Raw genomic sequence first — 26,811 nt, forward strand, 5'->3', positions numbered from 1 at the left:
GGAAGCCAGAAAGGGGCAGAGCTCGGCCTCACTAAAGTCCAGACACACTGGGCCTTCCCTCCCCCATCAGCCCCAGGAGGAGGCCAGCACCCACCTCCTCAACAGCCCCGCCCCAGCTCCAGGGCCCCAGGTGCTTGGCTCACAGTTGCTTGTTGATGCGCTGGTGGACCTCCTTGCTGTAGGCTCGCCTTTCACCCTCCATCACTTTGCATTGCCGCTGCAGTCTGCTCAGCTCCCAATCCACTGAGGTGGGACCAGGCCAGGGAGGGACTCCATAGGAATCCAGGTTCCAGCCCCTCCCTCCCCAGCACCTAGGAATTCTGGCTCCCTGAGGGTCTCACAAACTTCAACTGAACTGCAGACCCAGTTCCCAACACCACTCTAGGGCTGCACCTCAGTTCCTGTATCCCTCAAGCTCCCTCATCCCTTCACACTTCCTGTACCCCAAGCCGACCTTCGCATTTTTCCCCTAAACCCACTCCTACCCGGGGCTTGGGCACACATGTTTCCCCACTAGAGGGCACTCCTCGGAGGACTCACAGTCCTCAGGGACCAGAAGCACAGGACCTGGAACTTGGGAAAGCTGAGGACAGGTGTCAAGACCCCCGGGGCACCACTGCTGTTCCCTCCCTCCCCTTCAGCCCACTGCCCAGCCTTCCTCAGCCCCACCTCCCGCCTCCTCGCTCTCAGTCCATCCCCCTGGCTCAGGCCTCATCCTCCCCTTTCTGGACCGTCCCCCCATCACCCCAGCCTCCTCCCTAACCTCCTGGCCTCCCCTCACAGCTCCAGAGGTCTTTCTATACCTAGAGCTGTCACAGGCCTCCCTGGCGCGCCAGCATCTCCAGGACAAAGTCCCAGTTCTTCACCCTGGTGTTCAAGGGCCCACAGACCCGACCCTACCCACCTCTCGGGTCTCGTCCACTAGCTCCCCATCTCTCACGGCCCAGTGGTTCTCAACCAGGAGCAATTGTGCCCCCTTAAAGACATATGGCCATGTCTAAAGACACTTTTGATGGTATGGTGCGGGGGCAGGTTGGGGGGTGCTACTGACATGAAGTGGGTAGAGGCCAGGGATGCACTGAGCATCCTCCAACACACAGGACAGTCCCCCGGATAGCAGGGAATGATCTGACATCTGACCCCAAGGGTCAACAATGTGGAGACTGAGAAAGCTTGCTCTAGTCATATGCTGTTCTCTCTGCGGAAACACTCTTCCCTTCCTTCTCCTGTTGGTAATTCCTGAGAGAAGTTCTGGGCCCCGCTCAAACTTCTGCAGTAAGTCTTCCCGGCCGTTCCACTCCCCAGGCTTGGCCCGCCCATCTGCCCGGCTCCACCTCCATTCTGGAGCCTGTGCGTTTCCCCACTAGAGGGCGCTCCTGAAGTCCCTCCCTGTCCCCAGTGCCTTGTTGCACAGGACCTGAAACACGGGAAAACCGGGAAAAGAATGAATGAAATAAAGAATGTATGAATTACCCGTTCCCTCCAGGAAGGCCTCGCTTCCATGCTCGGAACGAGCGCTCCCAGCAGAGAGTCCTAAAGGCATCTTGGCCAAAGAGGGTGGGGCTCCTGTAGGGGTGGGACAGGACCCCTTCAGACGGCGAGCAGGAGAGGGCTATAGGAGGAGGGCGGGCGATGAACAGCGAGGGGCTAGGAATTGGAAGAGAGTGACCCCAGAACTAGCTCTGGCCTTTCTTTGAGTCTCAATTTCTCCAGTGGGTTGGAGTGGGACATCTCTAGGGTCTCTTCCCATGCCTCTCCCGACCTCCCACCTCTCACATTCTCTGTCTTGCGTCGCGGCTCTGACTCTGGCGGGGGGTCTTCTAGGCTCTCGGTATCTCCGAGGCGGGGCTGTTTGCGGAGGGGGCACAGAGAAGGGGAAAATCCCCCCAACCCCGTCGGCTGAGGGGAGTGAGGCCTGGTCCCTACCTGCTGGGCTGGAGTGCCTGACATGTCCTGGATGCTCCAAGCTCACTGTTGTGGTCTGGTTACTGGGGAGATGAGGGGCCAATGAGGCCTGAGGACAGCAGCCGGGGAGGGACCAAGGCCACCGAAGAAAGCCGTGGGAGGGGAGACTGGGGAGGAGAGGCCGAGGAGGCCACGAGACCTGCGGGGAGCTCGGGTGCTATGAGCAGATGAGTTAGGGGAGCCCTGCGAGGGGCGGGGCTAGAGGGCTGCGATGGGCGCGGCTTCGGGGTCCTGCCAGGGGCGGGACCTGTGGGGGCGGGACTGTAGGCCTTGCGAGGGGCGGAGCTGTAGAGGACTACGAAGGGCGGGACTGAAAAGGCCTCTGAGGAGAGGGACTGGGTGGGCCTGAGGGGCGGGGCTTCAGGGGACGGCAGAGCTGCCGGGGCCGGAGAGGGTTGGGGCTGGCGAACCTCAGCAGGGAGTCAGAAACCCGTCCAGGCCGGGGCTTCGGAGCCTTGAGAGGGGAGGGGGAAGGATACCTGTAGAGGGCGGGGCTGAGGGCATTGTGAGGGGTGGGGCTTCGAGGGCTGAAAGGGGCGTGGCTGGAAGAACACGGGAGGGGTCTGGTGGGAGGGCGCCGGAAGAGCGCGGATTCCCAAGACTTGTGGCGGGGGTGGGGGACGACTAACTCGGAGGCACTCAGGCTCAGAGATCCTGGGGAAGGAGGTCGAGATGGTCTATTTGGGGAGCACAGGGTTGTGAGGGCTGGGCTGTGTTTCCAGGAGGGAGAGGCAGTAGCTAAAAGAGCCTGTGGAGGCAGGGCTGGGAGGGAAACGTCTGAAAGGCTTTGGAACTGGGCCAAGGTCCTTCGGGACGGGGCGTGAGAGATGCGTGTCTTAAGCTGATTAAGACCACGTTATTTTGAGGATTCATCAGCAGGCACGCGGTGCCGATGCCGGAAATTGTGAGGGGGGAGGAGCGCTCACCGCCGCCTCAGGTCCTCGAAGCGGCTGACTACGCATGCGCGGCCAACGGCCTCGGGAGAGGCAGCCAAAAACCCACAGCCGCTTTAGAGGTCCGCGCACTGAGAGGCGGAAGTGGGCGGGGCCTAGGGCGCTCCGTGCCGCGCCTGCTTTCCGGCCACGCCCCCATGGCGGCGCCCCTAGCCCCGCAGGGCACGCCCTGTTGACGGCAGGCTGTTGCCCCCTTGACGACAGGCGGCTTACCCCGTGGGCCTCTACAGAGCGGCAGTAGGCACCGCTCCCTGCAGGCTGGGTGTGCCCGTTGCCTGCGGTTTCCTGTGGGAGGAAGCGGCCCGCGGGCGCTCAGCTCGTAGCTTTGGAGGCCCAGGAGGGGGAGATCCCCCCACCGCCCTCGGGTCCCCTGATTCTCCCCCTTCTATAGGGCCCTAGCATGGGGGACCCCCTGTCCCGAACACCCCCGGGGTGCCCAACTCTGGCGCTGATTCCGCTCTGGGAGCTTGATTCAGAGTCCTAGCCTCCTGTTCCCCACCTCCCCCCCTCAAATTCCATCTCCCTAGACCCTAGTCCCCAGACTCCTCCCAGGACCCAGGTCCAGTCCCCTTGCCTCCTTGAAGAGCATACGATCTCAGTCCCTCATTGTTCCCCCAGTGACCCAGGCTTTCTAACTTACCTGGGGAACTGATTTCAGACCTCCAGTCTCTTGTTCTTCTCAAAGATGTAAACTGGAACTTCTTTATTCCCCACCCCCAGGGACCTTCATTTTGTACCCCCAACTTTGTAGTCTTGGGACCCAATGGACCCAAGATTTTGCCCCTTCCCCAAATCCTAGAGACCTTGATCTTGGGTCTCCCAGTACTGAATCCACTCAGGGCCCCAGTGTCTGGTATGACAAGCACATAACAACAGTGCTTACTTGGTGCCGGGCACTCCTCTAAGAACTGCTCCATGATGTATTTACTATTATTATTTCGATTTTACAGATAAAGAAACTGTGGCATAAAGAGATTAGTAACTTGCCCCAAATCACAGCTAATGAGTAAAGCAGTTTCAATTTGAATCCAGCCAGCGTATCTCTATAGAGTCTGTGCTATTGTGATTTCCAGGTGTCCCGAGTACCCACCCAGTCACTGAACTGCCCTTCCCTCACCCCCTCAGGGAGCCCAGATGACCAGCCATTCTCCCTTCCTCTAGCTCTGGCCCAATCAGATACCCAGACATCCCATCGTTCAGTTCCCTTCCCTTGTACTGACCCAGGATTTCAGTTCTCCAGCTCTTAATTCCATATTCCAGATATCTGGTTCCCTGTCCCTCATTTTTCACCAAGCACCCAACCCTGCCAAGAGACCCAGGTACTTAGTGGTGATCACCCCCCACCGTAATTCAGTAACCCAAGAATTAAATAACAATGATAACAATAATAGTTGACATTAAGTCCCTGGTACTGCACTTCTGTTTAAAACCCTCCACTGGTTTCCAACTGCACTTAGAATAAAATCCAAACTCCTCCTCTAGGCTTCAAGGGCCCTCTTTGATTTCCCTTCCTACCACTCTCTCTCGTTCCCTATGTTCTGGCCACACTGGCCCTTCTGTCTTCTTCTCAAACAACCTGAACTTGTTCTCAAAGGCCTGTGCACGTCCTCTCCCTGACCCGCATTCAGATGACTCCTGTCTGCAAGTCTCAGCTCAGATGTCACCTCCTCAGAGAGGCCTGGCCAGATCACCCTTTTAAAGTAGCCTCCCATCATTAGCAGTCTATTTTATTTCCTTCAAAGCCTTTATCACTATCTGAAATCTATCTTCTTCACTGATGTTTTGTCTTTATCGTCCCTCTCCCTCAACTAGAAGGGAAACTCCATAAGAGCAGCAGGGCTCCCATCTGTTTTCTTCATTATTAACTCCTGGTTCATAATAGATGTCCAATGAATGTTTGATGAGGAAAGGAATAAACATGTTAGGTGTGTTAGTGTACTGGTATTACCTTATTCGTTTAGAATAAGTATCAGAATTATTATCAGTATTAGTATATTGTCAGTATTATGAGTAGTATTGTACCCACCTCATAGATTAGGAAACTGAGGCTCAGAGAGTTGAAATAATTGGTCAAGGTCCCCCGGGCAGGAAACAGTAGCCCTGGGTTCTTAACTTCCACCTCCTGCCCCCTTCTGGAGTTCCACACTTCCTCATTTCCCATCCCCTGACCCCCACCATGGTGCCAACGCCACCAGCCCTCACCTCACTCCACGCTGCAGGAATCTGGCCTCATCCCTCAGTCTCCCATCCCTCTGAGGATTCATTCCTAAGCCCCATCAAGGAAAGCAGACATCAGTCTCAGGACCAGTCCCAGAGCAGAGGCCTGAGAATCAAATCCTCCCATCCCTGATGCTTGCCCCACCTGAGGGCCCCAGCTCTGTTCCCTTCCTGCCAAGGACGCATCATCTCAACCGCAGGAGGGAGCCCCAGAAGATGCCTGTCTGGGGGCAGTGGGTGGGGGCCCAGAGAATGAGGAATCCGAGTGCCTGGGCCCTCCCTCTGGCTGCAGACCTCAGCTGGGTGTGGTGAGGGTGGGTATAAAAGGGTCAGTATATATTGAGAGGAGCAGAGAAAGAGAAACCAGGAGAGTGAGGAGAGAGAGGAGGAAGGAGGTACAAACAGTGAGGACAGGACCGAGAGAGACGAGAGGCAGAAGGAGAGAGAGAGGGAGAGAGGGAGACGGGGAGAGAAAGAGAGTTCCGGGATTGGAGGGGAGAAGGAGGGAGAGAGCAAGAGGGGAGAGGGAGGGAGGGAGGGAGAAAGGCGGTGAGAGGCGGGGGCCTCGACAGGGTGGAAGGAGGGAGGAGAAGGGCGGGGCACGGAGGCCCAAGCGAGGGACCAGACTCAACTCTGACTTTTTCCGCCGCGCTCGGTAAGTTTCCAATCCGTTATTCAGACTGGGATTCTTTCTTTACCTGGGTGTGCAGCAGTTTGGAAAGGAGACCCCCAGCTTGGGAGAAGCTTGGAAATCCTGGTAATTTAAGAAGTGATCTCTTTGCACTTGGGGTGGAGACTTGGGAAGGGGTGGAGCCCGGCAAAGTTTGAGGGTTCCCAACAGAGCCTCCCCACCCGAAAACTTCCTGCCGTTTTTTTCCTGTGTCTGTCCACTCCCCCCGAGGACCCTGAGGTCAGGGCTTCTCGTGAGAACAAGCAGAGTCTGGGGACCCTTCAGCCACCTCCCCTCACCCCTCTCCCGCCCTTTCTGGACACTTGAAGGGTCATGGGAAGCTGGCTCCTCCTTCTTGGGCCTCTCCCCACTCCCAACACGGATCTTGTCCACTTTCCCTACAAGGTGTCTAGTAGACACTAGTCTGGCAGCAGGGTGGGGTGCGGACATCATAGGCATAGCCAGGGGCTGGGGTTTCCCTGGTGTTTGGGAGGCAAGGGGGCGAGATGAGTCACCGACCAGATGACTCACCGGGTCCCCCTTCCTCCCCCCACCCCAGGAGAGGAGTGGGGTGACTCAAGTATGCCTGATTCTGGGGGCAGACCCCAGCTTCTGATGAATCTGAACAGGCGGCAATATGAATTTTCAGAACCTGGCCCATAGGTGCCCAGGGACAGGGCTCTGAGGAGATGGGGGCCACATTGCTAGTCTTACTCATTCCCAACCCGAGAGTCCATCCCTGGCCCCCTGCAGGCCCTGGGGAATTCAGGAGTCCGGGCCCCGGGCCCCAGCCCCCTCCTCCTTCAGACCCAGGAGTCTGGAGCCCAGCCTCCTCCTCTCTCAGACCGGGAGTCCGGGGCTCCTAGCCCCCTTTTCCATTAGACCTGGGAGTCTGGACTCAGCCCCCTTCTCCACCAGAATTCAGACATGTCCCCCGCCCCTGTGCCAACCTCTTGACGTGATGGTCTCCTGACGTCCCCACCCAGGCTTCCAGCGCAGCCATGTCACTCCTCCTGCTGGTGGTCTCTGCCCTTCACATCCTCATTCTCATCCTGCTTTTCGTGGCCACTCTGGACAAGGTAAGCTTACTTGGAGTAGGAGCCTCCCGCTCTCCTGCAGACTCCTGCCACGCCCCTCCGCTAGTCACTCTGGCCCCGCCCCCTTTCCCTAGCACTCACCCTTCTGAGCTCTGCCTCCACCCTACGTGCCTCCCCCCGGCCCCACTTTCCTACTAAATCCATGCTTTCCCATGGCACCTTGCCCTTTTCCTAACCCTTCCTAGTCTCCCTAACTTTGTCCTTGTTCCTCTGTCCATCCCAGTCCTGGTGGGCCCTCCCCGGGAAGGAGTCCCTGAATCTCTGGTACGACTGCACATGGAACAGTGACAACAAAACGTGGGCCTGCAGTAATGTCAGCGAGAATGGTGAGGGGTAAGGGGCATTGGAAACTGGTCTGCAAAAGGGAGGGGTAACCCCAAGTATCCTCCCGGGACCAAGGATTGGGAACACCCCAAGGTTTGAGTGGGCGGGTCTGGGTCCCCATGCTGAGTGACCGAAGCTGATGTATGATGACCCATCTATCTGGATGGTAGGGGGAAGTATGCTCATATTCTAAAGAGGATGGGCTAAAAGCCCCACTCCCTGTGATTCAGAAGGAATGGAGGCCACATGCTCTAGGTTTAAAGAAAGGGGGGAAAACTCCCAAGATTCTGAGAAGACATGATTATGTTTCCAAAGTTCTAAGGAGACAGGTGTTCTGAAGGGGTGGCTGGGACCAATCTTTCCAAGTTCCAATGGGGTGGACCACATTACGTTTCTAAAGAGGTGAGGCTGAATCCTTCAAAGGTTCTAAAGAAGTGGGGCCAGGTGCATCTGAGTTCTAAAGGGGCGGAGCTGCGTCCATAGAAATTTTGAAGTCAAGGTGAAAGATTAAATGCTTTTTGCCTAAGAGCAAGTAAGAATTTTTGCTCTCCTTCTATACAACATTGTACTGCAGGTAGCCAAAGCAACAAGGCAAGAAAAAGAAATAAAAGGCATAAAGATGGGAAAGGAAGAAGTAAAAATGTCTTGATTCCCAGTGAACATCTTTATATAGAAAATCCTAAAGAATCTGCAAACAGCTTCTAGAACTGATAAGGGAATTTAGGAAAGTTACAGGAATTGAGGTCGATATAAGTGATACTACTAAGTATCTAAGGTTATATGTCTCTAAATGGAAGAAGGGTTGGTGGGGGCAATGATGAGCAAGCAGGTGGAGCTGGAACTCTGGACCTGCTGTGACTTCCACCTCTGTCTCCTATTGCAGGCTGGCTGAAGGCGGTACAGGTCCTCATGGTGCTTTCCCTCATCCTCTGCTGTCTGTCCTTCATCCTGTTCATGTTCCAGCTCTACACCATGCGGCGAGGAGGGCTCTTCTATGCCACTGGCCTCTGCCAGCTTTGCACCAGTGAGCACTGTTCCCTGGGAATTCAAGGGAAGGGAGGAGGCCTGTGAGGATGTGGGGGGAGGGGGAGGAGCTGAGAATGGACATCTGATGAATGAAAACAATTCTCAACAACCCAAAGACCACCTGAGCTTCCTCCCTTGGCTACCTCTCTGCCCCAGGGACTTAGGGGAGTTGTAGTTTTCAGTGACTTGGTGGTTTGTGGTGTGCAGCTCTGAGTTATGGGGGAACGGGCACTTAGGGCTTCAAGGAGCCAGGGCTGGGGAAGGGGGTGTGGACAAATAATTTAGATCCCAGGGATGAAGGGGTGCCAGCAGGGATAAGTAGCTAATTAATACGCCAGGAGAGAACTCTGAATCATAATAGTAGTGGTTTTATAATGTCAGCCAGCTGCTGTTTCTTGTGGACCTACTATGTATCAGACACTTCAGGGAGTTTTATGTACTTTTCAGTTTTTTGACTTCAGGTGCAAAGGACTAAGTTAATCATAGTCATCAGTTTGGGGGAACATTATCTTTCTAGGTTCCCTCTCGTTCTATTAATTCACTATCTGTGCACTTGGCTTGTAGAAAGGTGCTCAAAAGTATTCCTTGAATGGATGGATGGATGAATAGGTATTTTCGTCCCATTTAACGGATGAGTAAGGGGGGCCCGAAAAAATTAACTAAATTGCCCAAGGCCAGTCTGCAGTGGCCCCGAGGCACGGCGCTGGGGGAGCGAACCACAACTCCCAGCAGGCAGCGGTGCTGCGCACTCGCCTTCCCGCGGCTTCTTTGGCCCGTGGGTTGTTGGGAAATGCAGTCTTCTTGTGAGGGTCCTGCGTGACGCGTGGTTCCCATCTCCCCACAGGCGTGGCGGTGTTTACCGGGGCGCTGATCTACGCCATTCATGCCGAGGAGATCCTGGCGGAGCGCCCATCAGGGGGCAGCTTCGGTTACTGCTTCGCCCTGGCCTGGGTGGCCTTCCCCCTCGCCCTGGCCAGCGGCATCATCTACATCCACTTGCGAAAGCGGGAGTGAGGGCCGCGCGTCCCCTCGTCTCCCCAGCCGGCTCCCGGCCCCTCCACCTCACCCCGAAGCCCCCACCCCGCCTCCAGAAAATAAAACCATTTAACCGCTCGTTCTACCTTTGCCTCCTTCCTTCCTTCCATCTTCTGGGACCCAGGCTGCTCGTGCCTGATCTTTCCTGAATGGGGACAGCCCCCATCAGCAGCAGCTTGGTCTTCAGAACGTCTAGCTCCAGGCCCCCATCTCTCTCTAACTTGGGATACAGGAGCCCGCGGTCCCAGCAGCCCTTCTTCCCCTTCCACAGACCCGAGGGCCCCGGGCCCTCCGGTCTCAAAACTCAGGATTCCTCCCAAGACTAGACCTTCAGGCACTTCTAGGTAAGAACCAGGAATCTGTGTTTCCAGTCCTCTCTCCTTGTCCAAGGGTCTCTCTCAACCAGCGAGGCTGTGTGTCTTGTTCTAGATTGCTGTTAGACAGGCTGGGACCTGGGACCCTTTGCTACCTTGCTTGCACCTGGACAAATATTTCCTCCAGCTACAAAATACAAAGAAACTATAAGGGACTAACTGCGTGCATGTGCACTTGGGGCAAATTCTGGACAACAAGATACGAAGAGACCAAAAAGCCCAACTGCCACTTCTGAAGAACCAGGAGCAAAAGCAGGGTACTGCGCGTGCCCACTGCACGCACCACCGAAGAGGTGGGCAAGCCACCTAAGCCACTCCTCTGGCCCAAACCCTGGACACACCCCTACCCTCACCCCATAGAAGGGGCCAGCTCACCCCACTTCAAGGGAAACTGTTGTTTGTTCTCTCTCCCCCCTGCTGCAGCAGGAACCCCAATAAAGCCTTGCCTGAATTTCTTATCTGGCCTCTGATCAATTTCTATTGATAAAGGAGGCCAAGAACCCTGGTTGGTAACAGTTGGGTCTCTTTTTTTTCTCCCTCTGACCCTTCCTCTGAGAAGACTCTTTTCCATTTCCCTCTTGGAACCCAACCCCTCTTCTTCCCCCACCCTCTCCAAATGCCACCTCTAATCCATATGACACCTTAGTAAAAATTAGATGACACCCCCGTTCTCCAGGCTTACTCAACCCCACATCAAGACACACGTGGGACGGGGAGAGGCTGGCTTTTACACCAACCCATCTCCTGGCTGTGTGTCTTTGTGCAGTGAACAATCTGTCCTATCTTCTGTGTTCAGAAGACTCAGTCTTTTGGGGAACCAGGGCTCTGCTCAGGGGTCAGGTCCTCCCTAAGATCCTCTTCTGTGACCCACAGCCAGTCTATTTCACCAACTCCAGGCCCAGTCTCTCTCTAGGACTACAGCTTTCTTTGCCCGGGACCCACCCAAAATGCATTCCCCCAAGACCCAGAGCCTCTTCTTTCCAGATTCCAATGCCTTCCTTCCCTCCAACCCCTGCGGCTACCCCACTCATCCAGATTTATGAAACATGATTTATTCCTTTGCGAGAGGGGACAGGGGAGAAATTGATAGACCAATAAATATTGCACAGGCCACTGGTGGAGGCAAGATCCAGGCTGAGGTAGTTTCTGTAGAAAGGCTGAGGGACCTGGGCAGGGAAGGCGCCTGAGTTTTGTTGTTGGGCCTGAGTGGACGTGAGCCTTGGGGTGAGGATAGTTTCTGGTTCCTCCTGGCCCAGCTTTCTGCCTGGCACAAGGCTCCCAACCCCTTCAGCCTGGACAAGCTGATCGACAGTTGACCAAATGGCCTGCCTTATAAGTAGCTGCAATTGATAGAAAGATCAGGTCTCCTCTAAAAATTCTGATTGGTTGCTTCCATGCAGGGACAACTGGCTGCCCTAGGTTGGTTGTGCCCAACAGCTGTCATTGGCGGTTTGCCAGAGAACCGGGCTAAAAGGCTCTCATTGGACGTGGGCTGGAGCTCCGCCTCGGTGAACACGATGGGCAGTCTGCCCGGTACAGGCTAAAAAGACAAGTGATATATAGCCTCGGGAGGGCACAGTTTAACAGCTGTGCCTGGTGGTTTGTAGCGTTGCAGAGCTGTGATTGGCTGGCACCACGTTTAAATGTTTGTGGGGCGGGAGACCAAGATGGAACAGAAGCAGGGCCTAAAAGCTTTGATTGGCTGTTCATCCGAAGAGGGGGCCTAGCAACAGCAGGCTGCTTTGATGGGCGACTTTGTTTAAGAAAACAGAGTAACGTTAAGTAGTAATGAGTAACTGGAAGTTGTGGAGTGGTGAAGCATCGTAGCCATGATTGACGGCTTGTCGAGGAGGCGGAGCTTAGTTCCCAGCCAGCTGGCTGGGCGGGGCGGGACAGAGAGGTTTCGATAAGGGGTCATCAGTGCTGGGTGGTGCGGCCTTGGGGGAAGTGATAGTAGCCAACGGGTCTAGTTTGGGAAAACCCGGGGGCGGGTACATCCCGATGCTGGGGGTCAGGGCTTGCAGGTGGGCCAGGGCCCGAGTTCCGTTGAAGGCCACGTCACAGCCTGACTGGGCTAGAAGCCAGTTCTCCACCTCCGACTGGAGCCACTGGGAGGTCTCTGCAGAGGGAGGCAGGTGTTGTGAGGAGGTCAGACAGACCTGGAAGGACTGAGAGGGGGCAGCAGGGAGGGCGCAGCACAACGAATAAGAGGGGTCTGGGTTTGGGAGAAGCCTAGGGGAGTGGGACAAAGCCTAGGAGGCTCAGCTTTGGGGCTCTCATCTGGGGACATGCCAGGGACTCTTGCTCAGGGCGCTTACACAGGTAACGGATAAGGGTGTCTTGTAGGAAGTGTTTGGGTTCACGTATAGGAAGAAGCGGACGGGGAGTGGGGAGCATGCCACAACAGGAGCCTGATCCAAGACTCCTATCGAGGTTGAGGTTAGGAGAGGGAAGTCACCCCAGGGAAGAGCAGAAGCTGGGTCAGGGGTCCCGAGTGCTGAATCGGGTTCACCAGTGCGAGCCGGGACTGGGAGGTGGGCATCGTGGGGATGGTGTCTCACTGGGGCAGGGCCACTTGGGACTAACGGTAGTCTCAACCCGTTAGGGGCAGGGTGGAGTTTGCTCCGGGTGGGGCCACGTCTGAGCCGGGCAGCATTGGGATGGGGCGGGGCCTCGCGGGGGCGGGGCTGAAAAGGGGCGGGGCAGTGTGGGGCCACCTGGCACTCGCAGTCCTACCTTCTTCCGGCTGGCCCTGCGTCCCCCGGGGCCGCCGGGCCAGGAAGCTATGCGCCAGCATCACCTCCTTGGTGTGCTCGTCCTGCGCGCGCAGGGCCAGGGCGCTGAGCAGCTCCGAGTTGTTGGACGTGCTGCGGTAGTAGAGCATGTGCGCCAGCTCCAGCGCCTGCACGTTGCGCCGCTGTCCGAACATCTGCAGGCCAGACGAGATCCGGGAGGGTCAGGGCCGTGCTGGGGCTCCACACACACACTCCCCCACCCACCCAGCACGCACCCTCACCCATATACACACCCCTGGGTCACTTACGCTGGTACAGTCCTTCCCGAGGGCTCCAGGGACCTCCCCAGACGTCTTCGGTTCAGGTCCCCAGGACTGGGGCCTGGGTATTTGGATGTTTAGCCCACATGCTCTCGCCCCTGGTTTGCTCATCTGAGCCACGTATTAATGAATGTGTTCGAGGATTTCCGGACCATAGGAGTTTTAGTGTCGGCACTTTTTGTTACAATGATTTTTTTTTTTTTTTAATCCTTATCGTCTAGACACATACTGAAGTGTTCCCAGATGACGCGTGCAGGATCTGCTTCAAAATAATCCAATGGTCGGGGAAGCGGTCTTTAGGTGAAACCTGATTGACCGTTACTACCTGTTGACGCTGGTGCTGGCTACAAGGAAGCTTATTATACTATTCTATTTCTGCATCTGTTTGCACTTTTCCATAATTAAAAAAAAAGGTTTTAAATGTTAAATTGTCAAAGAGAAGTGTTAACAGACAGCGAATACTTGATGAGCCGTTTTCAGAGAAGAAGGGAGGGAGCGCCAGGTCTGGGGCCCAGCTGTCTATTGGCTGCCCCCCTTCCCCACCAGGAACAGCACATGCAAAGGGAGAGAAGAAAAGAGAAGCGGGGGGGAGGAGCTACAAGTATATTTTGGTAGAGCTGAAGCTTAGAATTGTGTCAGATGAGGCTGGGGAAGCAAGGTCTCCGATGCCAAGTTGTGAGCAAGGGAGAAGCAGGGCCAGCCCCGGGGCCAATGGGGATGGGCCGGAGGGGACCAACGGGGGCGCTAGGAAGAGGGTCTGAGCTGGAGCCAGGATAGAGGAAAGGAGATGGGCACAGAGACTTGGAGAGGGGGGGCAGGAAGGATGGGCTGACGACTGACGGGTTGGGGGGCAGGACCAGGGCGACTTCCAGGGGTCTAACCAGTGACTGGGGGACAACGGGGTCAACCACAGATGGAGAACCAGGAGGAAGAGCAGGTGTGGGAGAGATGCTGCCCTCCACCTGGCCAACTTGGCTGCTTCAGGCTGAGCACAGAGCACCCCGATCTAGGAGATGATGGGGAGCTGCTTGTGGAAACCACGGAAGTGGACGAGATCTCTCGTGGGTGGAGGGGTGGAAGGAGAAAGAGGGACGTGTATCCTGCGGCAAAATCAGCCTCCCAGGTGTTTGATCTGAGCATCTGTCCCAAGACGGGGAACTCGGGAGGACAAGGGGGTTTAGGGGAAGATGGATGCTGTGCGGGCAGCTGGACAGAGGCCAGGGAGACCCACATTTAAGGCATGGAGGGAGTTCCCTGGTGGGCTAGTGGCTGGGATTCAGTGCTTTCGGCGCCATGGCCCAGGCTGAATCCCTGGTTGAGGAACTGAGATCCCACAAGCCAAATTAATAAATAAATAAATGATAAAGTTAAGGCATGGGGGCTCAGCCTGGGGCATGGGAAACTGTCTAAGGGATGCAGTAAATTAACTAGTGAACTGGGTTTAAAACCGGGTGCTTCAGAGCCCAAGAGGCTCAGGACCCTCCATCCCCACGGGCCACTGAGAGGTAGCACGGATGGTCCTCCCTGGGCTAGAACTGTGTATGTCCTCCCCAGAGCAGCTCGGCACCCTCCCCTCTGTTGTCCGTGGTTGCCACACACCCTCTATGCTTACAGCCCTTCCATAGCCCCCTGCCCTGAGGATGAAGTCCAGGGCCACTGCCTTGGCATTCAAGGCCCTCGCCACTCCCTCTGGGGCCTCGCTTCACCACGCTGCACCCCAGACTCCATCACTGTGAGATCCCCCCAAGCTGTGCTCACCCAGCCCCCTGAAAGGCTCAATCCCCGCCTTTCAGAGCTTCCCTCCAATCCCACCGGACCCTTGGTTCTAGGTAGGAAGTGCTCCCCCCACCCCTGCAACCCTCTCAGCCAGCGCAGGCTGGTTATTATCTGTGGGATTTATTAACCAACCAGGCTACCTACGAGCCCATTGGGATGGCTGAAAACAGCCTGAAAACCAAGGAGCCAGCAAGTAAGTGATCGGGCACAACAGCAACTTCATGCCAGTCCACGTTCCTGGGGCCAATGCCACCCCTGGGGAGAATCAGTAAAAGGCAGCCCCTTGAGGCCACCTCAGCCTCGAGACAGAGCTCGCGGCTCAGCAAGCAAAGCACAAGCTGGAGTCCAACCCCCAGCTGTCCCTTCGGCCACGCATCCTTGGATGGTGAACAACCTGCACAACTGGATGAGGCGGCCCTGTGCTCACATGTAGCGGAATCAGGAAGGGAGCTTGTTAATAATACAGGCCCTGTTCCCAGAGTTTCCAATTCAGTCCATATGGGCTAGAACACAGGAGGCTGCATTTATAAAATAGCTCCCCTGGTGATAGTGACACCTGGCCAGGATGGGGAAGCCCAGACTCAGGAGATAAGAGCACAGTCAGTAATAACAGTAATAATGGTAATGGCGAACTCTCATATAATGCCTTCTGTACTATGTGCCAGGCTCTGTTTTCCGCACTGTAGTATGCGCATCAATTCATTTACTCCTCACAACAACCCCCACTGTCATCTCCACTTTAAAGAGGCACAGAGAGGTTAAGCAGCTTGTTCAAGGTCACACAGCTAGGGACTTCCCTGGAGGTTCAGTGGTTAGGACTCCACACTTCCACTACAGGGGAATGGGTTCGATATCTGGTCGGGGAACTAAGATCCCACATGCCATGCGGTGTGGCCACCAAAAAAAAAAAAAAAAAGTCACACAGCTAGAACACGGTAGAACTAGATTCAAACCCAGGCAGTCTGGTTCTAAAACACACACCCTTCCCACGTCACTAAGCATGCAGTGAGTGGCCGTGAACACTTGTATCCCACTAGCCACATGCCAGCCCTGTATCCAGTGTTCCTCACAGATTCACTCATTTCCTCCTCACAACAGCCCTACCAGGCAGGTCTTGCTATTATACCCATTTTCTAGATGAGGAAATCGAGGCACAGTGAGATCAAGAAACCTGCCCAAGGTTGTGTTGAGTAAATAAGGAAAGGAAAGGAAGCACAGCATGAAGCAGGAATAATCCACAAAAAGAGAAATAAAACGATAGGGTGGCCTGACCTGGCTGAACACCAAGGAGCAGGCTTGGTGGGGTGGGCCGCTTACCTTGGAGGCCCGCAGGCCCATGAAGGCAGTGAAGAGCAGCAGCAGCAGGGAGGTGGCCATCTTGAGGTCGGAGAGCACCACCATGCCCACATTGACGAAGAACACCACACCCGAGACGACCAACGTGAAATTGAGCAGGGCCCGCTGTAGGGTGGGCGTGCGCACCTTCAGCTCGGGCAGCAGCTGCTCCAGGCCCTCCAACGGTATGTCCTTGAAGCTCTTCAGCACCAAGTGCCCCCGCTTCGCTCGGGCTGCTAGCACCACCCGCTTAAAGTATCTCCTGATGGCCAGAGATGGAGGGGCAACGATGGTCAGGACCACCCCAGGGCGCCCCACTCCAACCCTAGGACACTCTCTCTGGCTCTGTAGTCACATCATCATTTTAAAAGCTAATTAACAATGGTGGGAGGAAAGTCAGACATAAGTGTCCAACAATAAGGGGTCAGTGACATGATACAATCGCTTATTATTGGACACATAGGTTGCTTCTGATTTTAAGAACTTGAAAAATGAGAGCTAAGATTCTTTAGTTAATTATCTTTTTTATTATTTGTTAATTGAAGTATAGTTGATTTACAATATTGTGTTAGTTTCCTGTGTACAGCGAAGTGATTTAGTTGCACAGGGAGTTTATTACTTTAGTTAATTTTCAAATTCAAATTCTATACATATTTCAGAGTATCTGTTAGGTGCCAGGGAGTGCTATTTAGCTCTGGAGAGACAACACTGAATTTGTGGAGCTGCCTTTGTTGAGCTTATGGTCCAGCATGAGAGACAGATAATTAAACACAGAGTCTGCGCGTATAAGTATGTCCTTGGAATAGATTCCTGGAAGTGGAACTACTGGTTTAAGGGATATAAGAGACTTTTTGTCTTTGTTTTTTTTTGTTTTTTTGCAGTACGCAGGCCTCTCACTGTTGCGGCCTCTCCCATTGTGGAGCACAGGCTCCGGACGCGCAGGCTCAGCGGCCATGGCTCACGGGCCCAGCCGCTCCGCAGCATGTGGGATCTTCCCGGACCGGGGCACGAACCCATGTCCCCTGCATCGGCACGCAGACTCTCAACCACTGCGCCATCAGGGAAGCCCTTGTCTTTGGTTTTTGTTGTGTTTTGTTTTTGGATTCGTAACTGTATTTGATACACTGATTTCCAGAAGGATTGGGTGACTGACAGGTCCATTGGCTGACTGTGAGAAGGTCTGGCTCTCCTGACCCTACTCTGTATTTGAATATCTATTAAAAACATAATGTTCATCAGAATCCTGGCGGTACCACTTTTTCAGAATTTGGTCTTCCCTCTCTGAGCCTCAGTTTTCCTCATTTGGAAAATGGAGAAAAATGTCCTTACCCTTTCTCTTCCCCTGGGAATTGTAGTTCTTACTTCTCCTTAGAAAGAAAAGGCAGTATTTGATTCACCTCTCCCCCTTTCTTGGCTTCCCACCCGGGTCCCAGACACCCAAATCCAGACACTGACCTGTCAGTCCCCTCTCGACTCTAACCTTGCTCCCTCTCGCTGTAGCTGGGGAACCAAAGGCCGCCTCACCTCTCTGCAGGGGGCGACTTGAAGAAGCCATGCTTGAAGCCCACGCTGGACTTACGGGGCATCTGCCCGACTCGCTGGCCCAGGGCCCAGAACTGCATGTAGATATACTGGTCCAAATTTATCGTCACCTGCCAAGGGGGAAGAAGGAAACAGGGGCAGCTGAGCATAAGCTAGGGTGTGAGTGTGGAATACTCAAATTAGATGCCCCTGCCCCCGATGATCCCCTGCCCCACTTCCCAGGCTTATCATCACCCAGTGTGTAGGCAGAACAGCCATGTATGGCTGTTCATGTTGTATACTGCACAAGGGCACACCACCCAAGATGGTGCCATTCACATCACAGTCATCTTTATTACCGTATTTCCTAGAATCTAAGATGCCACTGATTTTAAGATACTCTATAATTTATTATTTTATGAAGCAACTAAAAGGGAAAATATATTGCCAATTAAACTATTTCACACTACCCCCCCCTTGTAAGTCACATCCCAATTTCAGAGACAGTAAAGTATGACTTCAGAAAAAAAGCACATCTTAAAAATCACTAAAATGTGGAAATCTGGAAGATTTTAGTATTTTTATTATAATTTTGTTGACTTTCTTTTTTCTTTTGGCCGCACCCCATGGCTTATGGCATCTTCTTAGTTTCCTGACCAGGGGTGGAACCTGCACCCCAGCAGTGAAACCGCTGACTCCTAACCACTGGACTGCCAGGGAATTCCCTAATTTTGTTGACTTTAATGGTATTTTGTACTGATATTATTTATTATAGTCAGCCCTCCATATCCGTGAGTTTCACATCATTGATTCAACCAACTACGGCATGGAGAAAAAAATTTTTTAATTCCAGAAAGTTCCAGAAAGCAAAACTGGAATTTTCTGTGTACCACCAACTACTTTACATAGCATTTACACTGTATTAGGTATTATAAGTAATCAGAGATGACAAAGTATGCAGGAGGATGTGCATATATATAGGCAAATACTATGCCATTTCACATAAGAGACTTGAGCATCCGGGGATTTTTATATCTACAGGGGTCCTGGAACCAATCCCCCCCATACCAAAGGACAGCTGTATTGGTTTTCTGGCAAATGGTGATAAAGTCTCTAGTCCTAAGAAGACCTGTATCTTATGATACTTTTCCAACAGATGGCAGTGAAGTGACCTGAGAAAGAGGCACCTTTTTCTAATTCACCAAAGGTGCCACAAGTGCTGGTGCCCTGTGTTCAGGACTACAACTCCCAGCAGGCTCTGCTTCCCAAAGACTCCACCCCTACCCCAAGGCATCCTGGGAGTTTTGGTTCTCCTCTGGAAGACAAGCACCTGGACCACATCCTGAGGGTGATGGACCACCAGAGCATAGGCCAGGATGTCCTCTGAGAGCGGGGAGAAGTTGGCCTGGGCCAGCAGGGGCTCCAGAGCCCGAAGAACCTCCTGTTCATTGGACAGACGCTGGGGGTCTGTAAGTGAAGGCTGCTCAAGGGTCTCCCTGTCAGGGTTGATGGGGTCATACAAGGCCTGAGGAGAGAGTCAGAGAGAAGAAAAATGAGCTAGGTCACTGCATGAGGGATTGTGGGTACACATAAGGATGTTCCTGGCCCCATCCTTTAAATGATGGGGTACCCCATGGCTTGATTCTAGGCCCTCTTCCCTTCTCTTCCCTCAAGCTCACTCTAAGTCGCCTCGCCATCCCCTTGCCCTTAAACACCACCTCTGCGCAGATAACTACCTAACCCACATCTCCATTTCGGACCTCTCCTCCAAGTTCCAGACCTAATACCCATTTCCAGTGCATGAGCTCTGTCCTCCCCTTCTGCCACAGTAATAGAGGTGAAGGTGGCCATGGGGCTGCCCAGATAGACTACATTTCCCATCTTCCTCTGAGAGGCTAGGTGTGGCTAGGAGAATTCATCAATAGAATGTGAGCAGAAGTGACAGGTACACCTTCTCCCTCACTTCTTGTCCCCCCTGCACTTTACACTATTTCCTTGTTCTACCAGCTTAGAATGCTCTTCTGCCTACAACCCAGTTCTGAGCCCACAGAGATGAAGACTGTGCCCTAAGGGGATGGCAGAACAACAAGATGGAAGGAACTTGGATCCCGGCATCATCTCATGTGGAACAGAGCTGCCTATCCACCTTGGTCCACTTACCACAAGGCTGTTAAGTGGGAGAGAAAGAATCCTCCACCTCCTTTAAACTATTGCCTTATGGGGTCTGCTTGTTATAGCAGCTAAGCCTTTATAGGAACTAATACAAACTCTCCACTTGACATTTCTTTAGGGATGTCACAGTTGCCTCAAATCCAACATCAAGCCCACAAAATAACATCCTCTAATCCCTATCTTCCAACAAAATAACAATTCGAGGTGTCCCCTCCCAAAGGTACCAGACCTAAATTGTACCATTGTAGATGCTGCAGACCTAGACATTTATCATCTTTTCATAAGGAAATAAAGGGTATAGAACAGCACCATCCAATAGAACTTCCTGCAATGATGGAAACATCTCCATGTGCACTATCCAATAGGTTGCAGCTGGCCACAGATGGCCACTGGGCACTTGAAACGTGATGGATGTAATTGAGGAATGGGATTTTAAATTGTTATTTAATTTCAATTATTTCAAATTTACACAGCCACGTGTAGATAGTGACTATCATATTAGACAGCCCCAGGCTAGGGTAAGGGGTGCTTTCTTCTAATTTGCACATAGACCCTGGTACAGACATCAAGGTCAGTGTGGACATCCACTCACACAGACCCTCGCCTTCACAGCCTGAATTCATCCCTGCACAGGGGGGGAGAGTGTCTGACTCATGACCGTCCCCACCACCCCGCTCTCAGGCCCTCTATGTCCCACACTGGGGTCCTGAAACTCCTCCCCAATCCCCTCCCCCACTCCACCCCACGGTGCCCCCCATCTTCTCCATCTCAGAAGAGGCCAAGCCCATCCTTCCAGGTGCTCAGGCCCAAAGCCTTGGGTCACCCTGGACTCCTCTCTTTCTCCAGCCCATCAGCAAATCCTGATGGCACCACACTCAGAATATTGATAGATCCAGAATCTGAGCACTTCTCACCCCCTGGACTGCTGTGGTGGCCTCAGTGCAGGACTCCCAGCTCCCAGCTCCCATCTCGCATCCTCACCCCCGTCTGTTCCCGGTACGGCCACCAGAGGGCGCGTGTCGTCATCTAAATCTGCTCACGCCTATTTTCTGCACAGAGCCCTCCCCTGGCTTCCACCTCACCTAGAGTCAAAGCAAAGTCCTCACTGTGTCCCACAAGGCCCTGCAGGATCTGGCCCCGGGTCCCCTCTTTGACTTCATCTTCAGCCCTGTCCCCCTTGGGCACTCAGCTCTAGCCCCACCAGCCACCTTGCTGTTCCTCCTTACACACCATGCACACCCCTGCCACAGGGCCTTTGCACTTACTATTCCCACAGATCTCCATATGGCTCACTCTGGCCTCCTTTAGGTCTCTGCTCAAATGTCACCCCCTCACTGAGGCCTTCCCTGACTACCCTACCTAAAATTGCAAAAATACCTCTGATTTCTTTTTCTTCTTAATTAGGGTTACCAGATTTAGCCAAAAAGAAATAAAATGCAGGACATCAAGTTAAATTGGATTTTCAGATCAACAACAAATAATTTTTTAGTTTAAGTATGTCCTATGCAATATATAAGGATTATATTACATGGACATAATTATACTTAAAAAAAAAAACTATTCATAGCTTATCTGAAATTCAAATTTAACTGGGTATAGAAGGTTGAATAGTATCCCCTAAATATTCATGTCCCCTTGGAACCTCAGAATATGACCTTGGGCTTCCCTGGTGGCACAGTGCTTGAGAATCTGCCTGCCAGTGCAGGGGACACGGGTTTGAGCCCTGGCCTGGGAAGATCCCACATGCCGTGGAGCAACTAATCCCGTGTGTCACAACTACTGAGCCTGTGCTCCAGAGCCCACGAGCCACAACAACTGAGCCCGCATGCCACAACTACTGAAGCCCACATGCCTAGAGCCCGTGCTCCGTAACAAGAGAAGCCACAGCAATGAGAAGCCCACGCACCGCAATGAAGAGTAGCCCCTGCTCGCCACAGCTAGAGATAGCCCGCGTGCGGCAACAAAGACCAAATGCAGCCAAAAATAATAAAAATAAAATAAATTTAAAAAAAAAAGAATACGACCTCATTTGGAAATAGGGTCTTTGCAGGTATAATTAAGGTAAGGATCAAAGTGAGATCATACTGGATTAGGGTGGGCCCTAAATCCAATGAGAGTGTCCTTATAAGAGACAGAAAAGGACACACAGAGCAGAAGGCAATGTGAAGATGGAAACAGAGATTGGAGTGATGTGTCCACAAGCCAAGGGTTGCCGGCACCCACCAGAAGCTGGGAGAGAAGCATAGGATGGTTCCCTTCCTCCGATTTTGGACTTCCAGCCTCCTGAGCTCTGAGAGAATAAATCTCTTGTTCTACGCCACCCAGTTGATGGTAATTTGCTATGGCAGCAGTAGGAAATGAGTAAACTTGGTGTTCTGTACTTTATCTGGCACCCCTATCCAGGGTACTTAGCACCTCTTAACATATTTTACTTCTTTACCTTGTCAAGGGTCTGTCTCCCTCACTAGAACATGACGCCATGAGGCAGATACACACATCTCAGGCTCACCGCTGTGTCCTGGGGGCTGGAACCATTCGGGGGACACAGTAGGTGCTCAGTAAATATCTAGTGAGTGAATTCAATGAATAAATGCGTAGGAGAAAGGAGGAGCAGAGAGAGGTCACCTACCAAGGTCACCCGCACGCCTAGTGAACGACAAAGCTGGCGCCTGAACTGGGCTCTTCTTGTTCTTTGCCTGGTTCCTCAACGGACTTAGGTCACCAGCAAATGGTCACCCGGTGTGTCTCACTCATCTTTGGTGCTTCTACCCAACCCTCTCAGTGTCTCCATTTAAAATCTGCTGCCTCAGTGAGAATGTCTGTCTTCACTGTATATTCTTTCTGTTTCAATATATTTAAATGTTTATATAATAATATATTTGTAAATAACTTTTTGAAAAAGTGCCCCGAAGAAGAGCTTGGAGGCCAGGAGACAGGGGTGCAAATCCGAGCTCTGCCGCTTGGGACCTGTATGATCTTGGGCACATCTGGGCCCTCTTGGAGCTTCAGTTTCTGCTTCTGCAAATGGGGCTGATGGCAGCTGCTCCTCGGTTCTGCAGGAAGGAGTTGATGAGCCTGACACAGAGGGGCCGATGTTGCCCCTCATCGAAGCAAAGAGGAGAGCTATAGAGGGGCAGGAGTGGTAAAGGGTTAACTCGGCAGGCCTGGGTTGTCCAAACCCTGCACATTCCAAAGAACTGGTGGGCTTCTGGGAGGGAACCTCTAAGCCCTTGGACTATCCTGCCTGATAGGAGTATCTTGGTTTACCAGGGGCTTGGGCCACACCTGATAGTCTGTGCTAACAGTGTAATTCATGGTGGGGCCATGAAGTAGCAGTGTGCTCTGGAGGGGCCGGAGACTAAGTAACTAAGATCAGCCACGAAGGCAGTCAGCCACGCCTGCCTGACCAACCACCATTAAAAACCCTGGACACCAAGGCTCAGGTGAGCTTCCCTGGTGGGTGATACCCTGTGTGTTGTCATGCACCACTGATGAGAGAATGAAGCACTGTTCCTGTGACTCTGCTGGGAGAGGACCACCGGAAGCTCTCACCTGGTCTGTCCCGGACCCCGTCTCCTTGCCTTTTTCCTTTGTGATTTTGTCTGTTCTCCTTTTGCTGTAATAAACTAGTACTGGGAGCGTAACAGCTTTACTGAGCTCTGTGAGCCCCTCGTGAAAATCAGTGAATCTGAGGGTGGTCCTGGAGATGCCCAACACAAGATCCTAGAGCAGGAGGAGGATGCTGGGAATTTGGCTTCCACCGTTTCCTGGAGTTCGGCTTCTCTCTGACTTCTCCTTGTTCAGCCCCCTCACTGCTTCCAGTTCCCCTTCCCGACCTCCGGACTGGCACTCACTCCTCAGGACTAATCCCCCTGGTGGTTGCATGCAGTACCATCTAGATACTTCCAGGGTTATTTCTTAGCCCAGCCCCTTCCCTTGACCTCCAGCCTGTGGGCATTCAAGTCCCTCTCTCTACTGGGCTGTCCAATAGGCAGCTTACATTTCTGAGTCCAAAACTGAGCTCTCAATCTTCCCCACAGACCTGTCTCCTGCCCCCGACTCTGTCTTCCACGTCTCAGTAAGTGGCAGCTGCATCCTTCGGGAGGAGCAGACCTGAACCGCTGGAGGCCCCCTTGACTCCTCTCTCTCTCAAGGCCCCACCCACACAGCTGAATGCTGATGCCTTCGGACCATTAGCAACGTCTGACCACTTTTCACCACTTCCACTGCTATTACCCTTGTGGGAGCTGCCATTATCTCTCACTTGGACAAACATAATAGACTCTTTAATAGATCTCCCTGCCTCTGACCGTCTTTTCCCTACATGGCAGCCAGAAGGATCCTATTGACACCCAAATCAGCTCGTGACCCTCCTCTGCTCAGAGCCCACCTGCGGCGGCTCCCAGCTCACTTAGCATAAAAGCCAAGTCCTCTGCATGGCCCACAAGGCCAGGCACAATTTTCCCCCACTCCTTCTCTGCTCTCACCTCTTGCCCTCTCTCCCTCCAGCCAGTGGTCCCATTGCCATTCCCCCAACACTCCAGGCCCTCTCTCACCTCAGGGCCTTTGCACTTGCTTTTCGCTCTGCCTGGAATGTCATTCCCCAGACACCCATGAGGCTCGCTGCATCGCTTCACTCAGGTCTTAACTCACCTGTCACCTCCTCAGAGAAGGCTTCCTTGACCACCCTGTCTAAAACAGGTGCCCTTCTCGTCCCTTTCTATTCCACCTTCAATAGCACTTACAACTCCTGGGTATCATATTTTACAATTATTGATTTATCATCTCCCCAACTGGAATGTCACTTCCACAAGGGCATGGCTTCATCTCTTCTGCTTACTGCTGCATTGCCAGTGCTTAGAACAGGGCCAGGCTCCAAGTAAGCCCTCAGAGAATTTTTGCTTAATGAATGGATAAGCAAACAAGGATGACAGGGCCAGAGGGGCCCTGTCCTCACCTGCAGCTGGGCCAGGATGTGATGGTAGTGGAACAAGGTGCAAAAGTTCACGTGGGCCACGAACTCCTCCAAAGCCGCCTTCTCCGCAGGACTGGAATGGAACTCCTGTTACCTCGGGAAGCAAAACTTCTCTTTAGGCCTCTCCCTACTTCCTCATGGGGAGGAATTCTTTCCTGGGCAACCCAGACAGACAATCAGAGCTCTGGGCTCTTTAAAATTTGGGCGTGTTTTAGAAGGGACAAGGGATGATCAATTTCACTGGCCAAGTAACTGAGGTAGCTCCAGAGAGTGAAAAACAGATGACTTGAAGAGCTAGATGTTCAGGTTCCCGCTTTGACACTTACTGGCCAGGAGTCACTCCTTATTTGTGTGCCAGGCGCTGTTTGCTGGCATGATATCATCCTCTAGAGGAGGCAAGGAGGTTGATGGAATTATAACCCTCATTATTCAGAGGGGACACTTAGATTCAGAGAAGTCACTTGCTGAGGGCTACACTGTCTGTATAAAGAAAAGCTGAGACTACAATCCAGGCCTATCTGACTCCAGAGCACACATACTTAACCACTTCTTTATGCTTCCTATCTCGGTGCCCGGGGTGAATGTCATCACTTCTCTGAGCCTGTTTCCTTATCGACAACAGAGGATCATACCCTCTTTCTCAAAAAAGCAATGGTGAGAATGTGATGTGATTATGTGTGTCTGTATATATACACGTGTGTTTATGTGTGTGTACATATACTTTTGTGTATGGATAAAGCCCAGCACAGGACTTAGTCCATACAGGTATTTAATCAATAATTATTAAATGAATGAATGATAATACAGGATAATCACAAGTATGATGGCAATAGTGGGGTAAGCTGTTAGGGTCGAGCAAGTGCCTACTTGCCTCACCCTTGTCCCCGCCCTGCTGTGGAGTCAGATCTGGGCCACTAGTCATGACCTTGGGTGAGTCACTGACCTTTTCCTGATTCAGATACCTCATTTGTAAAATGAGAATGATGGTGGTACCTCTCTTATTGGGTTGTTCAATAATTCAATAATATGTGGGAAATGTTTAGCACAGTGCCATATGATAAGAGCTCTGTGTGATATCATTATAATTATAGCTTCGTAGGTATAATAATTATTATTAGGCAGTAGTAATAGTAATGATGAGGATGATTATTATACCCATTTTGTAGAGGGAAAAACCATGCCCCAGTGAGTGCTTGTTCCAGCCCCCAGAACAAGCCGGAGTCCGGAACTGCTGCGGCACCTATCTGCATCTCAAAGGTCAGTCCCCTGCATTCCAACTCACTCCACGCCCACCTGGGCCTATAAAGGGAATAGGAACTACAACTCCCAGGGGGATCCAAGGCAGCCCTCTATAGCATGAAGGGCTGTACCGCCGCGAGGCCTGCCGGGATTCGTAGTTCCAAGGCTCTTGGACCCGGGGCGGGCTGTACCTTTATCAGGAGGCGGAGCAGCTGCTCTTTGGAGAACGGGATGAACCGCTCGCGGTACTGCTGGGACCAGTTGCGGGGTTCCGTAAGGTTCCACATCTTGCGGTACTCCCCCATCTTGGCCGCCAGCGATGACAGGGCCCGGGGGTGGTCGAGGAGCGCGGGCAACAGGGGCCATACTCGGACCCTGGATCCCCAGAATCCTCGGGTCACATGCAGCATGGCCAGACCCTTTCCCCGCAGCCTAAACGAGGGAAATGGGCATAAGTCAATGGTCATCTGGGGGTAAAGGCGCCCTCTCCACCTCCGTGTCCCAACTTCCAGGGGCCGTTTCTACCCCAGGAAGGGCGCAGAGCCCATCCGCCCGCCTCGTAGGCCCTTGCTGTGCGTCCCCTCCCACAGTGCTCAGTTGGCCTGAGTCCTAGGCAGGGGTCAGAGGTCTTCAAGTCCTGGAGCGTATTGCGGTCCCAGAAGCCCTGTGGTGGCACAACTAGTCTCTGCGGGGTCTAGGCGGCAGGTGGATCTTAAGCGCATAGGATATGCTCGGAAGGCTACATAGGGGTGCAGGGCCGCCCACCCCCGGCTAGGCAATCCTTCACCCTTTCCCTCACCTTAGCCAACGTTCAACTGTCATTGAGCCTCCTGCGCATGTGCAGAAAAGCGTCCTGGTCCTTCGAGGTTCGGCTTCAGTCCGCAGTAACACGCATGCGCAATGCCTAGGTAATTGAGAGAGGTCCATCTTTCCTTCTTCTAACGCCCTGTGTCGACTGCGCACGCGCAATCTGCCTGCCTCGCTCCACAACTCGCTTTCCTTGGACTCGGCGCATGCGCTGCAGAAGTATCTCCTTGTCCAAGAGCTTCAAAGGGAAAGGGGCGGGGCGGGCGCCAG

General features: G+C 53.1%; 3 protein-coding genes across 17 annotated transcripts in view; 1 reads left to right on the plus strand and 2 right to left on the minus strand.

Annotated features, from left to right (window-relative positions):
- ODAD1 (outer dynein arm docking complex subunit 1) overlaps positions 1–6,769 on the minus strand; it is a 32,948-nt gene extending 26,179 nt beyond the window's left edge. For 2 of the 10 annotated variants that reach the window (XM_033430580.2, XM_033430591.2), the window contains exons 1-3: positions 1,927–3,368; positions 1,474–1,566; positions 144–243 (exon numbers count right to left, since the gene is read on the minus strand). In XM_033430580.2, the coding sequence (XP_033286471.1) occupies positions 144–243; positions 1,474–1,543 (170 nt within the window). In that variant the 5' untranslated portion in view covers positions 1,544–1,566; positions 1,927–3,368. The other 8 variants (XM_033430587.2, XM_033430581.2, XM_049703659.1 and 5 more) reach the window with 7 other exon arrangements.
- On the plus strand, positions 3,416–9,369 carry EMP3 (epithelial membrane protein 3). 3 transcript variants are annotated; one of them, XM_004271099.3, is made up of 5 exons: positions 3,416–5,790; positions 6,724–6,884; positions 7,126–7,228; positions 8,110–8,250; positions 9,097–9,369. In XM_004271099.3, exons 2-5 carry the CDS (start codon positions 6,807–6,809, stop codon positions 9,264–9,266), a joined length of 492 nt encoding a protein of 163 aa, XP_004271147.1. In that variant the 5' UTR covers positions 3,416–5,790; positions 6,724–6,806; the 3' UTR covers positions 9,267–9,369. The 3 variants fall into 3 exon arrangements, with proteins under 3 accessions (XP_004271147.1, XP_004271148.1, XP_033286484.1); XM_004271100.4 differs by having other exon boundaries at positions 3,421–5,790; positions 6,792–6,884; XM_033430593.2 differs by having other exon boundaries at positions 5,760–5,892; positions 6,792–6,884.
- A 1,328-nt stretch (positions 9,370–10,697) lies between these two features.
- Positions 10,698–26,792, minus strand: TMEM143 (transmembrane protein 143). 4 transcript variants are annotated; one of them, XM_004271098.4, is made up of 8 exons: positions 26,534–26,792; positions 25,926–26,166; positions 24,478–24,582; positions 18,679–18,873; positions 17,352–17,479; positions 15,810–16,089; positions 12,398–12,590; positions 10,698–11,780 (listed from the first exon to the last, which is right to left on the minus strand). In XM_004271098.4, the coding sequence occupies exons 1-8, from the start codon at positions 26,659–26,661 to the stop codon at positions 11,521–11,523; spliced, it is 1,530 nt and encodes a 509-aa protein (XP_004271146.2). In that variant the 5' UTR covers positions 26,662–26,792; the 3' UTR covers positions 10,698–11,520. The 4 variants fall into 4 exon arrangements, with proteins under 4 accessions (XP_004271146.2, XP_012389050.2, XP_012389051.2 ...); XM_012533596.3 differs by lacking the exon at positions 24,478–24,582; XM_012533597.3 differs by lacking the exon at positions 18,679–18,873.
- Between the last annotated feature and the right edge of the window lie 19 nt (positions 26,793–26,811).

This window comes from Orcinus orca, chromosome 20, assembly GCF_937001465.1.
Source record: "Orcinus orca chromosome 20, mOrcOrc1.1, whole genome shotgun sequence".
NCBI classification, from domain to species: Eukaryota; Metazoa; Chordata; class Mammalia; order Artiodactyla; family Delphinidae; genus Orcinus; species Orcinus orca.

Bases quoted from the DNA above. Each gene is read 5' to 3' on its own strand.
- TMEM143 (XM_004271098.4), bottom strand. From the start codon at position 26,661: ATGGACCTCTCTCAATTACCTAGGCATTGCGCATGCGTGTTACTGCGG. The intron at 18,874-24,477 runs GTGAGGACAGGG...CTCTCTCCTCAG, and splicing joins ACATCCTGGCCCAGCTGCAG to GCCTTGTATGACCCCATCAA. The intron at 11,781-12,397 runs GTAGGACTGCGA...CTCCCTCTGCAG, and splicing joins GCAGGGCCAGCCGGAAGAAG to AGACCTCCCAGTGGCTCCAG.
- EMP3 (XM_004271099.3), top strand. From the start codon at position 6,807: ATGTCACTCCTCCTGCTGGTGGTCTCTGCCCTTCACATCCTCATTCTC. The intron at 6,885-7,125 runs GTAAGCTTACTT...TGTCCATCCCAG, and splicing joins TCGTGGCCACTCTGGACAAG to TCCTGGTGGGCCCTCCCCGG. The intron at 7,229-8,109 runs GTGAGGGGTAAG...CTCCTATTGCAG, and splicing joins CAGTAATGTCAGCGAGAATG to GCTGGCTGAAGGCGGTACAG.